We start from the raw sequence: 14,894 nt of genomic DNA, 5'->3' as shown, positions 1-14,894 counted from the left end.
CACCAAGCTATCCTTAATTATTATGTGTGTCAATTTCAATAAGTTTAAAATTTTGTTAGTTTAATAAATTAAATAATTAATTATTTAATTGGACAGAGTAATTATCTATGGGTTCCAGGCTCGATATTTGAGGCCCAGTAGCACCAAGCTATCCTTAATTATTATGTGTGTCAATTTCAATAAGTTTAAAATTTTGTTAGTTTAATAAATTAAATAATTAATTATTTAATTGGACTGAGTAATTATCTATGGGTTCCAGGCTCGATAATTGAGTTAATTTGACAACATATATTAATTTGTTAGTTTTGTAAGTTTATTTTATAAATTAAATAATTAATTTTGTAAAGTTTAATTGGATAGAGTTTGTAGTTAGTACATACTTAAACTAAAGAGATTCTACGCTAAAAGGCTCTATTTCTACTACGCTAAAAGGCTCTATATTTTACTACGCTAAAAGGCTCTATATTTTACTATGCTATAAGGTTCTATATTTTACTACACTAAAAAGCTCTATATTTTACTACGCTAAAAGGCCATTATTCTTTAAGCAAATAAATAATCTAAACTAAATAAAAACAACAAACATATGAACATAACATTCACGAAATTACATATAAAATAGTAAAAGGTATTTGTGAACAATTTCATTAACAATAAAAATTATTTATCAAGCTTTTACTATTTTTTGTCCCAAGGCTAATAATTCAATCCGGGTAAAAATAACATACAAATTTAATCGCAAACATAGCATAAATCAACGTGGAAACACATTCAAGAAAACAAATATGCATATGCTCTACGAGTTTTGACATAAACTAAATCGAAATACCTGAATTTAAGTTTTTTGAAATATCGGAAATTCGTAATTTTGACCCCGAAAGAAGGAATCCAATGCTTGGGTTGTATGCGGGACCTACGCTCTTCACTTTTTTGTGACGGGTAGGGCCCAAAAAAATTTTTAATCGCGGGGGGGGACCAGCAGTGGTGGAGGAGGTTTGTTTTTTTAAAAATGGAAGGTCTTTGTCGTGGGGAAGAAGAAGGAGGAGTTATATTTTATTAAAGGGAAGTGCAGTATAATACTGCATTTTTCTTAAACGTAGTACTATACTGCATTTTCCTATAAAAAATAATTTATTAAATTAAACGCAGTATTATACTGCATTTAACTTTAACGGCTAGTTTTCCGTTAAAGTAAAATGCAGTATTATACTGCGTTTTATGTAGAAATATAACTTTTTTTAACTGTATAAACATATTTTAAGTACAAAAATATGTCATATCAGTTTCGGACTCCTCTGCCCCCATAGCAGTTCATTTTAAATCATAGATAAAACCTAATGCAATAAATATTCATTATTCCTAAAGAAATGCTTCTTTGCATGACATAACTTCAGGATAATGAATTACCTTTATGATACTAACATATACTTCAGTTACAAAGACAAGTTTTATCGTGTGTCTCACACAACTGATATTAGTTATGTGAGATTCTTTTCTATCTTACAAATTTGTGGATCCTAATCTTATACTTCTGAATCCATAAAATTTGGATCCACAAAATTGTGAGACAAGAAGTTGCATCATACAACTAGTGTCAGTTAAATGAGATACAAAATAAAAAATTTCAATTACAAAATATAGTTTACGTAATTTATAAGTTAGTGGAACTTTGTTTCATGATCACAAATGATTAATTAAATGATGGCATAGACAATTATTGAGGATACATGATAAGACCAATTAATGTGTTACAAGTGTAGTAATAATTGTACTAGAGTATGTCTGTTTGAGGGTCTCTTTTCGGAGCCCGGAACCAAAATGTGGTTCTTTTGGACTCAAAATACATAAATAAGTGGGGGGGAGTTACATTTTTATACATAGCGTCACAATACCTGGCACTATATATTAACAGTAACGGCACCGTTCCCGAACTCTGCTCAAGCTTCCATTCAACAACTGTCACGGGGTTAAAGTGCTGCAGTGCGGCCATGCACTTTGGCAGAGATGCAAATGACTTATCTCAATTACCGTACACAATTTCAAATGCTCGTTTGCGCCCGAGAAATGCCTTTCTTTTCGTAATGGTATGGCCATATTCCTGGTGGACTGATGTAACACACTCTTTGATTGTATACCTTATGGACGTTTCAAGGTGCGGAATAAGTACAAGAGAAATCAAGTCAATATCCAAGTTGAAGTGATTCCCATTGAATGTGTCCATTTCGCATGTGTGGGTGGGAATGTATTTACCCACTTTCCACATACCTGTCTTCTTCTTGGTCGCACGCAACATCCAATTACATGGCCAAAACCACCTGCGGCAAATAACCTTGTATACCATTGGACTTGACTCCCATACCTGCATCTCACGACACTCTTTTACGTTGTTCATTTTACAAGCCCTGCTTAAGCGCGCTTTATCAGGATAAAGCATCCCCTTTGCAAGCACCGTTGGTCTAGAATCATCCCACATTGTTGTTCGGATTTCATCAAAATCCCTTGTGAGAGCTTCCACATCCGGCACGGTTGGCAAGTTATCAATGTAAGCAATCTCCCTTGAATGAAACAGCACTTCGAACTCATACACTCTTCGTCTAGGGGGGTCTCTCTTCAAATCAGGTCCTTCCTCCTCATCCTGCTCATCACCATCCTCATGAAAAAAGGGTGTCTCGTCTCCGGATTCATCGGCATTGTTATCGTAATCACTGCTCTGTTCCTCACTCTGTGCATCTGCCAGATCCCGATGTAATACGTCGTTTTCGGTCAATTGAGTGAGTACGGGTGGTTCAACTTGCTCGTTTTCACTGCACAACCAACAAAAATATAAGCTACTGAATTAATAAATGCTTTCCATATGGCTATATCACTTCACTTACAAGTCGTAATGTGATGAAATTCCATGATGGACGTTTTCAATTAGGTGATGACTACCAGATGGGCCACTTGTAAAAGTCATATCCGGCCGGTACCCCCTATTAAATATATGAGCGTTAATACAAATTCAATACGTCAAAAATATACATAATTAACACAAATGAAAATTGAAGTTTACCACTCGTCTTGGGAATTATGGAAAGAAGGTATAAATTATTTTCTCGCTGCTCATTTGCCGGCGGTGATAATTTTAAATCAAGGAAAACTCTTTCATCCAGAACCTGTCCGGCAAAAATTGCTCCAGAATAACCACCCGATGACTGGGGGTTATCTCTACTACGCACAACCTCGTTTTTTGGAACGGCTTCAACCTTCACGTACATCTCCAACATTGTGATTACAAGAAATTCTCGGCATTCGTCCGGAGTCCTCAGAAAATCACTCAAAGTTTCATCATCGTCGATGTTAAACTCCGAGTAAAAAGCAACCCCTTGCGGAGTGACGGAATACGGATATCTTCCAGTTACTTTAAGTATCACTGAACATTTCCTCACACTCATTTTTTTGCATAACAACGATATCAATTTATCGTACTCTAATGTAAGTGGCAATTTAACATGACACTGAGCAGGTAAACTGTAGCCCACGGAGTTATTCTCCATCACAACCTCACCCTCCCAATATAATGAAACTCTTATTCTACGCTCTTCAGACATAATGAAAAAATGTTGGAGAATTTAACAACAATAAACGTTTCAACAAGAGTTAAAAAAATTTTGAATGAATTTCTATACAATCCTAACCTCTTTGTATAGGAAATGGCTAGCCGGGAAATTTTTATATATATATATATATAGCGCCCAAAAAGTTGGCACTATATGCTTTTGAATTATTGAAGTCAGGAATTGTTGGTGGGGCAGGAAAAAGGGTATAGTGCCACAATACCTGGCGCTATACATTAATGATGTATGTATAGCGCCAGGTATTGTGGCGCTATACCTGGGCATGTCAGATTTTACAGTATAGCGCCACAATACCTGGCGCTATACATTAACGATGTCATTACTGTTAATGTATAGCGCCAGGTATTGTGGCGCTATATATAAAAATGTAACTTTTTTCCCATCTATTTATATATTTTGAGTCCAAAAGAACCACAATTGGGTTGGTCAACGTTACTTTCCCTGACAAGAGCATTCAATGATCAAATAAACATGGTGGCCTAAACTATATAGCCTTTAAGTTTATATAGCTAGCAAAAGGCGTTATACAGATAAGTCATTGTTTGGGTACTGTAGTACCCCTACTTCATCAATGTTTTGGAAAATCGTTTCCATATTACAACCCACAAAAAAACCTAACCAAATCAGTTCCTAGGATGTCTGCCCAAAATACATCATTGGCAAACATCGGAGGAACTACTAGTATGATAGATCTGTTCAAAAAGACTGCCTTTGCTGCTTCCTTGGCCAAAGCATCTGCCACCCTATTCTGCTCCTGATAAGTGTGCTTCACCACGACCCTGTCCATATTGCATATTAAGGACCTGCATTCACAAATGATAGGATCGTAAGTGAGGTTACCTATCATTAGCGTTTGGATAATTTCAGCTGAGTCAGTATTAATTTTGAGAGAAACCATGATATTTTGTTTCGTAAGTTGAAGCCCTTTTAGGAGGGCCTTCAGTTCTGCCATATTGTCGGTTGTATGGGGGATATTCTCCATAAATCCCATTATCCAATCTCCATTATAATTTCTGAAAACTCCTCCTACTCCTCATATTCCTGGGTTCTCTTTAGCTGTTTCATCTGTATTCAGTTTGTAGGATCCTCTTTTTGGTGGCTCCCATTTGATTGTGATTTGGTGTGTTATTTTGATGGAACCATTTTTAGTCAACATGAGGTATTATGTGTCTTTGGAGATGGTGTTGGAAGAGTTGATAAGCTCCTTTTTGTCATTAAAGAGGTTGTTGTTTCTGGTTAACAAGATATGCCAGAAACAGAAGAGGATGATGTTTTCCCAGAGAATGAAGCTATTTAAAGGATTTTTCCTAATTGAACTCCAGGTTGATGGACATTGTTGGGCTGAGAAGATTGGGTTCTGCTGTCTATTTTCACTAGAGGCTTTGGAGAGAAGGTCATTCCAAAAGCGTACTGCATTGGTACATTCAAAGAAGATATGGCCGATTGTTTCTTGACCATTATTGCAGTAAGAGCACCAGGGATCACAGTTGACCCATATTCTGTGGAGGTAGCTCTTTGTGGGAAGTGTTTTGTGGGTAAGGAGCCAGATGAAGTGTTTTATTTTGTTAGGTGCTTGGAGTTTTCAAACCCATTTGAAGGATCCTTCCTCATCGATTTCAAAACTGCTATTTGCCTTGCTTAGAAAAGAGTAAGCAGAACTGTTTGAGTAGTAGCCACTGTTAGTTAATCCCTATATGAGGGTGTCCTCGTTTGTAGAATTTGGTGGAATGAAAACAGAGTTTAACAAGTTGAGGATGCTTGGGGGAGATCCATGTATAATGTGGATAAGTCCCAAGCCCCTGAATAGTAGACTGAGCTCACCTTGGCATTTAGGTTATTCTGGGTAAGTGGGCCCTCAATCAATTTCCTAATTGCCGGTTGATTGGGTATCCAAGCATCATTCATAAAGCTGACACTATTTCCTTTGTGAACTACCCATCTGCTTGCTTTGTTGCAACTGTTTCATCCCTTAAGTATGCACTGCCATGTAGGGGATTTGGGGTAGCTAGGATATCTAGAAGTTCTAGTTGTCCTATGTGTTTGTCTCAGGTTGCAGTGCCCATGAATGAGGATTTTTGCCCATAAGCTATTTGTATTTTGGTAAGTCCTCCAGGCAAGATTTGTGAGGGCTGCTTTGTTTTTTAGGTCAACTTTTTGGAGCCCTAATCTTCCATCAGCCTTCTTTTTGTGACCTTATCCGAATTGATTAGGTGCCCCATATAAAGTTTCTTTGGATTTTATCAACTTGTTTGGTGACTTTTGTGGGCAGATTGATATATTGCATGACGTGGCTTGGGATTCTATTTAAGGAGGAGTTCGCTAGGATAGTTTTGCCAGCCATGCTTAGGCAACTGGTTTCCAACCAGCCAGCTTGGATTGCATGTTATCAATTATGAATTGAAAGTCGGCACTGGTGGATTGTTATGGAAGATAGGGAAACCAAGGTATTTGCCGAAGGATGTGGTGGCTTGAATGGACAGAGAGTTAGTAAGGCTCTCTAGAGAATCCTGGGATGTATTGGAGGAGAAGAGCACTCTAGACTTGGCAAGGTTGATTTTTTGGCCTGACTTCTCATTAAAGGTTTGCAGAATAGAGAGGATGGTATTGCAGTTTCTGGAGTTTGCTTTGGCAAACAAGGTGAGGTCATCTGCAAAGAATAGGTGAGATATCCTTGGGCCAGCTCTACTGATACTTATGGGTTGCCAAAGATTGTCCAGGACAGCCTTATCAATAGACCTGGATAGTCTTTCCATACACATTATGAAAAGGTAGGGAGATATTGGATCTCCTTGCCTTATGCCTCTTGAAGGCTTGAAAGATTCAGTTTTCCTAACATTAACAAGAATAGAGATGGTGGAAGAGCTAATGCATGACATAATGAGTTTGGATAAGCCATGAGGGAAATTGAAGGCATGAAGAGTGTCCCTGATAAAAGACCACTCCAGCCTGTGAAAAGCTTTTTCAAGATCAATTTTGAGGATCATATTGCCATGTTTCCCTTTCATTTTCCTAAAGTGAGTGATGTATTCTTGCACGATGAAGGCATTATCACAGGCTCTTCTGTTGGAGAGGAAACTGGCTTGGCTAGGCCCAATGATATGGGGCAGTAGTGGTTTTATTCTGTTGACAATAATCTTGGTGATTGACTTGTATATTGTGTTACACAATTCAATTGGCCTGAAGTTTTTTAGCATTGATGCTTGGGGGCATTTTGGGATGAGGCATAGTAGGGTTTGGTTCATGGTTTCATCCATGGAGTTGGAAGAGAAGCATTTCTTACAGAATTCTGTGATAGAGTTACCCATTATGCTCTAGTATTTCTGATAGAAGAAAGGGTGGAGTCCATCAGGGCCAGGAGATTTGAAGGGTTTATGGGAGAAGATTGCCCTTTTTATTTCTCCCAACTCAAGAGGCATGTCCAGTATATCCCTTTGGGAGTCAGAAAGAGTGTGGGACATAGAGAGATGACTGGTGGTGGCCATTGGGGCTTTGGAGTAGGGGGAGGTATAGAGATTTGTGAAGAATCCCATTATGGCTGTTTGGATATCATGTTGGTCATGGAGCCAGTTTCCATTCTCTTCTTTTAGAGAGAGGATTTTGTTCCTTCTTCTTCTATTAAGGGTGGAGTTGTGGAAGAATCTAGTGCTAGAATCACCCTCATTGAGCCAGTTAATCCTAGATTTGAGCTTCCAGAAATCCTCTTCATTTTTTAGGATTAAGTTAAGCTCACTAACCAGATTGGTTTCTAGGTTTAGCAAATATCTACTGAATTGGTAACTAGGAAATCTTTGGATTCCTGCAATTCTAGCTAAAATTCTTCTCTTCTAGTGGAAGATGTTACCAAAGGTATCTCTGTTCCACTTAGTAACAATTCTTTTAAAAGAGTCAGTGGATTAGAGGAGAGTAGAATATTCAGTGAAAGCCTCATTGATGATGTAGGGAAAGATGGGTGGCTAGCCCACATTGATTCAAATCTAAAGGGTTTAGTTAGATTGTTGGATGGTGTCCTTACCAGGATAACTTAGATGGGGAAGTGATCGGAGTGGGTCCTAGGAATGTGCAATACAGTAGCCTCACGGTACTGTTTGATCCAATTTTCATTGGCAAAGCACCTATCAATTCTTTCAAGGATCAGAGATGCCCTATTACTGTATCTCTCATTTGATCAAGTGTATTTACTCCCTTTGTAACCTAGATCTAGCAAGTTGCATTCATTTATACAGTTCCAAAATAGGTTACTGCGACTAGGGCTTATGGGATTGCCCTCAAATTTATCCCTAGACTTTAAGACGACATTGAAGTCTCCTCCCACAAACCAGTTATTTGTGAGAGTTTTGGAGATTGAAATAAGGTTATCCCACAGGATTTTCCTATCAGCTAAAAGATTACTTGTGTAAATTACAGAGAAGAGCCAGGGAGTATGATTATGTTGTAGGCATATAAATTTTATTAAAATTAAATCCATAAAATAATCGGGATTATATTTTAAAATTCAAGATATATTAGTTCAAATAAATTTATTGGGCTAATATGATTGGATTAATTACAAGTCCAATGTATATGGATTAAATAAGTAAGTCTTAATCCATTGGGCTAGTCCATTTAATTGGGCTACAAATGATGAGCCCATCTCATCAGGCCCAAGATGTCATCTTCCTAGAGGCCCAACGCCACGTGTCAAATGGCGTGGCACGCCAAGTCAAACGGAAGAGCCAATAGGATCATGCCATGTGTCAAAATGACAAGGCATGCCAAGTCACACTAAAAGGCCAATGAAATCGTGCCACGTATGCAAGTGACATATTCTGGCCAATCAAATGCGGCCATGTCACACTTCAATTTGATTGGTCGGAAAGAGTTTGTTCTTATCACAACTTCTCCCTTCCACAACTATAAATAGGGGTCTTCATAACTCAGAAAAGACACTAGACGTTATAACAAGAAGCAAGAGAGAGCTCGTGGATCAAATACCGCAAATTTCTCTACAAGTTTCAAGCTTCAAGCAATCAAGTTCAAGTTCAAGCTCAAGAACGAAGAACAAATCAACTTCAAGCTCAAGAACGAAAAACAAATCAAGGTTCAAGGAGTGCGAGTTCAAATCGAAGTTCGTACTAGCTGAATTCAAGATCATCGTTCGTGGCAACAAACATAGATTCAAGATCAAGCTCAAAGGCCCTTGAATTTATTTACAATTGAAAAGAAGAATCAGAGGATTCATAGAGATTGTACACTCAAATATTCGAAATAAAATATTACGATTGTTGCGATATTTTTTCGGTCTTGATTTTATTTTCTCGATGCAATTTATTGTCTACAAATTCCGGCATGCCCAGTGGGACCAGTTCTGCCCTTCATCTCTTCCTCCTGCAAATCGAAACTACAAGCTTCAAATTTCTATTGTGATGATCGGGTACTTCAAATCTCGTCTTCAAGTTTCGCCAAGACTACACCCCGACAAACCTTGAAGTAGGGGGCATTTGTAGACATCGAAATCTTAATGGATCGAGTTAAATCCTAAATTCAAGATGCTACAAGACCTCTTGAAATTCTAGGATTCTGTCAGTATTGCTTGGAGGCTACTCTACCAAAACCCTAGGTCACTCTTATAAAAAGGGTTATATAATCCTTTAAAAAATATCTCAAAAATGGAAATCATCTCAAAAATCCCATAAACGCATGGGATATTCACAAAGAGATCAAGATGCGGCCGGATAGACATAATTTCATGGAGATCAAATACATCCCATGAAGGTTTGCATCATCCTACGTTCGAGAAACACGTTGTTCTATCCCTCGAATCACGGAGATAATCAGGAGAGAAGAATCAAGGAGAAACATAATTGTACCCGTCTCATTTTATCAATAAAACTATGTTTCTTCATATTTATGTTGCGGTTGCAATTTATTTTGTATCACAAATAATTTGTTGCAAACATAGGTAATACCTTCACCATTGCATGGATACCTTGAGGTGTGGTGGCTACCTCCTCGACACTCACAATGTCCTCCTTCCACATAATCACAATCCCCCCAGAAAGGCCGATTACCGGTGATTGGATAATCATGTCGAACTGAAGCTCTTCTGTCAGCTTCTTGTGGTCTGCCATTTTTTTTTTTTCAAGAAGAACGAGCATGGCTGGCTTGTGCATCTTTACCATTTCCATATAATGCCGCTTGAACTCAGCATTGTTGCCACCCATAACATTCCATATGATGTAGTTCATTAAGGGTGATGGGGACGGTTGGTGGAGGCCTTCCTGAGGGTTCCCCGTTCCTTGCTGAACCCTCGTCGGAGATGGTGGGGTTTTCCTCTTGAGGCTGAGGACTTGAGTCAGATTCAGTAGCGGATTGATGGGCCCATGTGTCTGAAGGGACACTAGGCTCAGATCGCACTTGACCATCGATCTGGGGCACAGGATCACAGGACCACTAGAACCTTGCTGGTGTTGAGACTGAACTCGATCGCCCTGACTGAGTCCAGTAGGAGCGAGTCTGTTTGTAGTGGGTCGTAGATTGCTCCCTCCTCCTCTGATGTGCTTTTCTTTTTGAGAATTTCTAGGGCCTTGCTGATTCCCTTTTTGATGTTGCTGAGAGGCGGAGAAGTGCTCTTCTCTCGTGGTGCAGAAGATGATGGCATTTGGTGAGTTTGGGAGTCGATTGTTACGAAGATTGGGTCCGCCGTTGGGTCCTCCGTTGCCAGATCGTGGTATATTTGCTAACAAATGGATCTTATAAAACCACTTTATACTGATCATCATTGCCATTTTTTTAATAACTCACTCCTAACTAACGGGTTGTAGCAGGTGTAAAAAATGACAAACTGTGTCTTCGCTTTTTGAGTAGGAAAACAAATTCTCAAATAAAAGCCATGGTGTAGAGGCTGACCTTTATTAATTGTGACCATGAATGTGATAATTCAAAAAGTTCAATATATTAAAACGTTAAGAAGATTAAAAGCGAATCTAAGACTTTAGTCCATGATCAATAAAGAATATAACAACATTCATACTCATTTATGACTATAGTGCACTTAACCCAAAAACAAAAAAGGGAAAAAGGATTCCCTTGTGAATAAATAATATGCGCGTACGTATATAATTAAGGGAATAAAATGAATGCAATATTTTTGAAAATCTAAAATACCTTATTTACCACCAGGAAATTAAAGAAGGCTAATATAGGAAACATAAAAGCCGTCTGAATACACAGTACAATTCAACAGCGTCCAATAAACATAGACAAAACACGGAAAACTCCAAAGAGAAAATGAAAGCAACAGATAGAGGTTGAAATTTCATGAATATCTTAAAAATCTCCACTGGGGAGTGGCTCATGGGAGTGGTTGATGAAGATGAGTTCATAGACAACACCAGCAATCCCACCACCAACAAGGGGTCCAGCCCAGTAGACCCATTGGTGGGTCCAGGTCCAGCTAACCAAAGCTGGCCCAAATGAGACAGCAGGGTTCATTGAAGCTCCAGTAAAGGCCCCACCAGCTAAAATGTTGGCACCAACAATAAAACCAATGGCAATTGGTGCAATTACACCCAAGTCTCCCTTCTTTGGGTCAACAGCAGTGGCATACACAGTGTAAACAAGTCCAAAAGTCATCACTATTTCAAAGACAAATGCATTCCATACTGATACACCAGCTGACAAAGCAAATGCTCCTGTGCTCTGCATTATTTTTTTTAACCATGAAAATTGTTAATATCACTCTTAGTATGAAAATTAAAAATTTGTACACTCATAATCTACAAATATTTACACATCAGATTAAGTTACCCATAAGAACAAGTAATAGTCTATAAACATGATCTGATATTATGAGAAAAGAATTTGTTATAATATGAATGTAAGTTTATTTTTTTACTCTGACCGTGTATATAAAGGAATATGATTGGAATATTCTTTCTTTCACTATAAGCAGAGGAAAGTGATAATGCCACCTAACGAATGAATATTGTTAGGTACTAAATTGGCCCTCATAAATGTTGAATAAACGTGTATTATATAGCTTTAGATATAGTTACCATCATATCACTATCTTACATAATGAGAGGACAAACTAAGTCGCTTTCAAACGAGATATAAAAAGATTTCTAGCTAATCCGTGAGTTCCAAATTTATGCTCTATAAAATATGTGAAAACCCTTGATGGCACTATAATTGTCCTAAATAAGCATTTTTTTTACACTCTAATCAGAGATGTCACACAGCAAACAATACCAGCCAATAGTTCAACTTTTATCTATAATAATAAACGATAATTTTTAAGGTATAAGAATTGTTTAATGTACTAAACGAAAATGACCTTAGAGCATATCTACTTTCACTCGCCGTCTTTGATTTCATGAGTCAAATTAACTAGGATTGACATTTGCTTTGATATTTAATTGCTAATGAACCTTGTGGTAATAGAAATTTCCTAGCAATCAAAAAGAAGAAAAAAATCTCCTAGAACTGTCTAGTATAGAGTCAGCAGACCACATACCTAGCTAGTATATATTTTGCAGTTTTTGGTTTAGAAAGTAGGCAAAATTTCCATATCCTCATATATTTCATGGTAAAAAAGAAGTACTCCATATAGTAATTCAGGATAATTTTCAAAAAGGGCATAACATTTCCCCACATGGCTGAAAACAAAAAAGTCTGTACTATTTTCCCTTTACTGCTTATCAGAAGGGAAAAACTGTACGTCACTTTCAGGAGAGTTGCAAAAGCTCGTGATTTCTCTCTCATACGGCAACCATACATTCATTATCCACTCAAGAGAAGAAATTGAATAATAATTATTTATGCATCTCAGATCAACCTTCAAAAGGTAAATGACTATACTCTGCCTTTATAGCTAAAAAAAAAAAGTTAGGTATAAGACTAAGAGTTCACTTATATTATTTCTTTTTCTTTCTCCATTTCTCCTTTTTTTTTATAGGAAAAAAGCTAAATGTAAAAAAGTCAAAGATTAAGATGCCTACAAAAGCGCTAGGATAGGGAAGTTAAGAACAGTTAACATCAAGTCATAAAGGCTATAGCATAATAAAATTATACAGGCTAATTATGCAGCTAATTAGTCTACAAATTAAGTATGTGCACATGCTTACCATGCCACCAGTGGCAAATTCAAGGAGGAAGCAAGCAACAGTGGATCCAAGCAACTGTGCGACAATGTAGAGAATGCCACGGAACAAAGTGATGTTTCCACCAACGAAAGCACCGAAGGTAACGGCGGGATTAACATGGCCGCCGGAGATGTTAGCACCGACGGAGACGGCCACAAACAGCCCGAAGGCATGCGCTATAGAGGCAGAGATGAGGCCGGCGGGAGTAGCGGTACCGTCAGCTGATAGCTTGTTGAAAGCCATGCCAGAACCCTGACCTGCGAAAACGAAGATCAGGGTACAGATGAACTCCGCCAAGGCCGCCTTGAGCGTCCCTGATTGGCGGAGTTCCTCATGGCTTCCAACAGCAATTTGGTGGATCGGCATGGTCGGAAAAACAGGATCTGAAAATAGAGAAAATGAAAATTTTCTAGTGTTACAGAGTCACTATAGGAAAGGGGAGTGATGAAAATAGGGAAAGTTTGCATGGATTTATATTGAGAAATTGGTAAATTGCATGGGGTGTTAGGAACCGGCCATAGCAGGTAGCCGGTTACTATTTGGACCATATTATAAGATTCAAATGAAAAATTGTGGGCGAGTGGTCCTGTAGAGGTCGAGAGGCCTGCATTGACAGCTAAGAATTCACCTCCAATTTGCTGTGGTGATGACACGTGGACAAGACGACAAGGAGCCACGTCATAGGGTTCTGTTTGATAATGACATAAAAGAGTGGGAGTGTCCCCCTTGTTATTGCTTTCGGTCGGGAGCAATCATGCACCATGGAATGATCTGGAAGTAGGGTTCTTAATCTTTTTTTCTTATTTTAATTCTGTCATCGGTTTCAGTTTACGTAAACCTATTTTCTTGGTCGTTCCAAAAAGAATGAACCTTTTCTAAATTTGGTAACAATTTAGCTTAAAGTTACAACTTTACCCTTAATGAGAAGCTTTTATAACCACACAAATGCTCTGGAGCCCATTTGAACTTGTTTAGGATCACAAATTCCAAAAGTCTTTATTTTTTTCTTAAATTCCGTGCCTAGTCAAACACGTTCACATAAATTGGAACGGAGGGAGTAATTTTTTTTAATGGCGATTATTGCTCACTAACTTTTGTGGTGGAATATCATCATATTTCTAGTATTTTAGGAGAAGCTTTTGGGACACGTGTATAACTGTAAATGATTAGTTGAAACTTCTAAATTTATATATTAAAAAGAAATTAAGAAAAGAAGGAGCAGCAACGGCTGGAAATTAATTTAAAAGTTTTCAAATTCAAATTAATAGAAAGAAATGACAAAAAAAGTAGAGATACGATATCTTTTCATGTATTAATGATGAAGGTAATGGCTCCACTGTGGGGTTTGATATTTAAATATATAAGTTTGACGAGGAATTTCCGATAAATGTGTGCCGACCTACTCTGTTAGCGTAAGAAATTATGAATCTGAAAAACGTGCACATTATGTTTTGCTGTAGGAAGATAAAGATCATTATTGTTCCTTTATTGAGATATATAACAATCTCTTTGAAACTAAGCTGTAATTTTCATATAAGCATCGATTATGTAGATGGCGTCAACCTGTTGTCACTATTTGAGTGAATTGAGTTTGTTATTAGGACTATAATAATATGTTACATTTATATATAAAATAAGATTTGTTCACTAGCTCTATTATACTTGTATACGGTCGAAATCGTATGCCTCCGATCTATAGGCTCGAGGGATCGTTTTGATCCCGAGTTCAGGCAAGGTCGAGTTCGAGCTCGAAGGACCAAACCCGAGTTCGAAAACAGAGCACGATACGTACCGAGGTCGAGTATGCTCGACCCCGGAATAGTACCGTTATGAACTTGTAACAGAATGGGCTAGATTCCTGCCACGTTCCCAAGATTACGGCGCAAATCCCGGAATAGGATTGTATTATTCCGTACTAGGCGGTTAGACAATTGTACCAAGAATATTCCTTACTGTAAATAGAAATATACCTTATTTAGGGTTCCCCTATTATATAAAGGGGACCCCAATCATTTTAACATCATCTAATCATTGAGCAAAGAAATATACTCTCTACTTTTCGCTTACTGTTCATCAGAATTGTCCATTAACTCTACTATTCTTACTTTACTTTTCTTACTTAATTGTTCTTATTGTTTTAAGCCAACCTCGAGGT

The 14,894-nt window shown here is 37.9% G+C and overlaps 2 protein-coding genes across 2 annotated transcripts; both read right to left on the bottom strand.

Moving 5' to 3' along the window:
* Nucleotides 1-4,338: 4,338 nt before the first annotated feature.
* On the bottom strand, nucleotides 4,339-10,649 carry LOC104246596 (uncharacterized). Its single transcript, XM_009802437.2, has 2 exons — nucleotides 9,563-10,649; nucleotides 4,339-4,420 (listed from the first exon to the last, which is right to left on the bottom strand). Exons 1-2 carry the CDS (start codon nucleotides 10,379-10,381, stop codon nucleotides 4,361-4,363), a joined length of 879 nt encoding a protein of 292 aa, XP_009800739.1. The 5' UTR covers nucleotides 10,382-10,649; the 3' UTR covers nucleotides 4,339-4,360.
* Nucleotides 10,650-10,740: 91 nt separating this feature from the next.
* LOC104246595 (probable aquaporin TIP1-1) lies at nucleotides 10,741-13,279 on the bottom strand. Its single transcript, XM_009802436.2, has 2 exons — nucleotides 12,722-13,279; nucleotides 10,741-11,294 (listed from the first exon to the last, which is right to left on the bottom strand). The coding sequence occupies exons 1-2, from the start codon at nucleotides 13,103-13,105 to the stop codon at nucleotides 10,923-10,925; spliced, it is 756 nt and encodes a 251-aa protein (XP_009800738.1). The 5' UTR covers nucleotides 13,106-13,279; the 3' UTR covers nucleotides 10,741-10,922.
* Nucleotides 13,280-14,894: the final 1,615 nt, after the last annotated feature.

This window comes from Nicotiana sylvestris, chromosome 6 (assembly GCF_000393655.2).
Source record: "Nicotiana sylvestris chromosome 6, ASM39365v2, whole genome shotgun sequence".
Classification (NCBI taxonomy): Eukaryota; Viridiplantae; Streptophyta; class Magnoliopsida; order Solanales; family Solanaceae; genus Nicotiana; species Nicotiana sylvestris.
The sequence above is the reverse complement of the archived record's forward strand: the minus strand, read 5'-3'. Positions and strand labels throughout refer to the sequence as shown.

Bases quoted from the DNA above. Each gene is read 5' to 3' on its own strand.
- LOC104246595 (XM_009802436.2), bottom strand. From the start codon at position 13,105: ATGCCGATCCACCAAATTGCTGTTGGAAGCCATGAGGAACTCCGCCAA. The intron at 11,295-12,721 runs GTAAGCATGTGC...AAAATAATGCAG, and splicing joins AATTTGCCACTGGTGGCATG to AGCACAGGAGCATTTGCTTT.
- LOC104246596 (XM_009802437.2), bottom strand. From the start codon at position 10,381: ATGGCAATGATGATCAGTATAAAGTGGTTTTATAAGATCCATTTGTTA. The intron at 4,421-9,562 runs GTATTACCTATG...TTGTGAATGCAG, and splicing joins GTATCCATGCAATGGTGAAG to GTCCTTAATATGCAATATGG.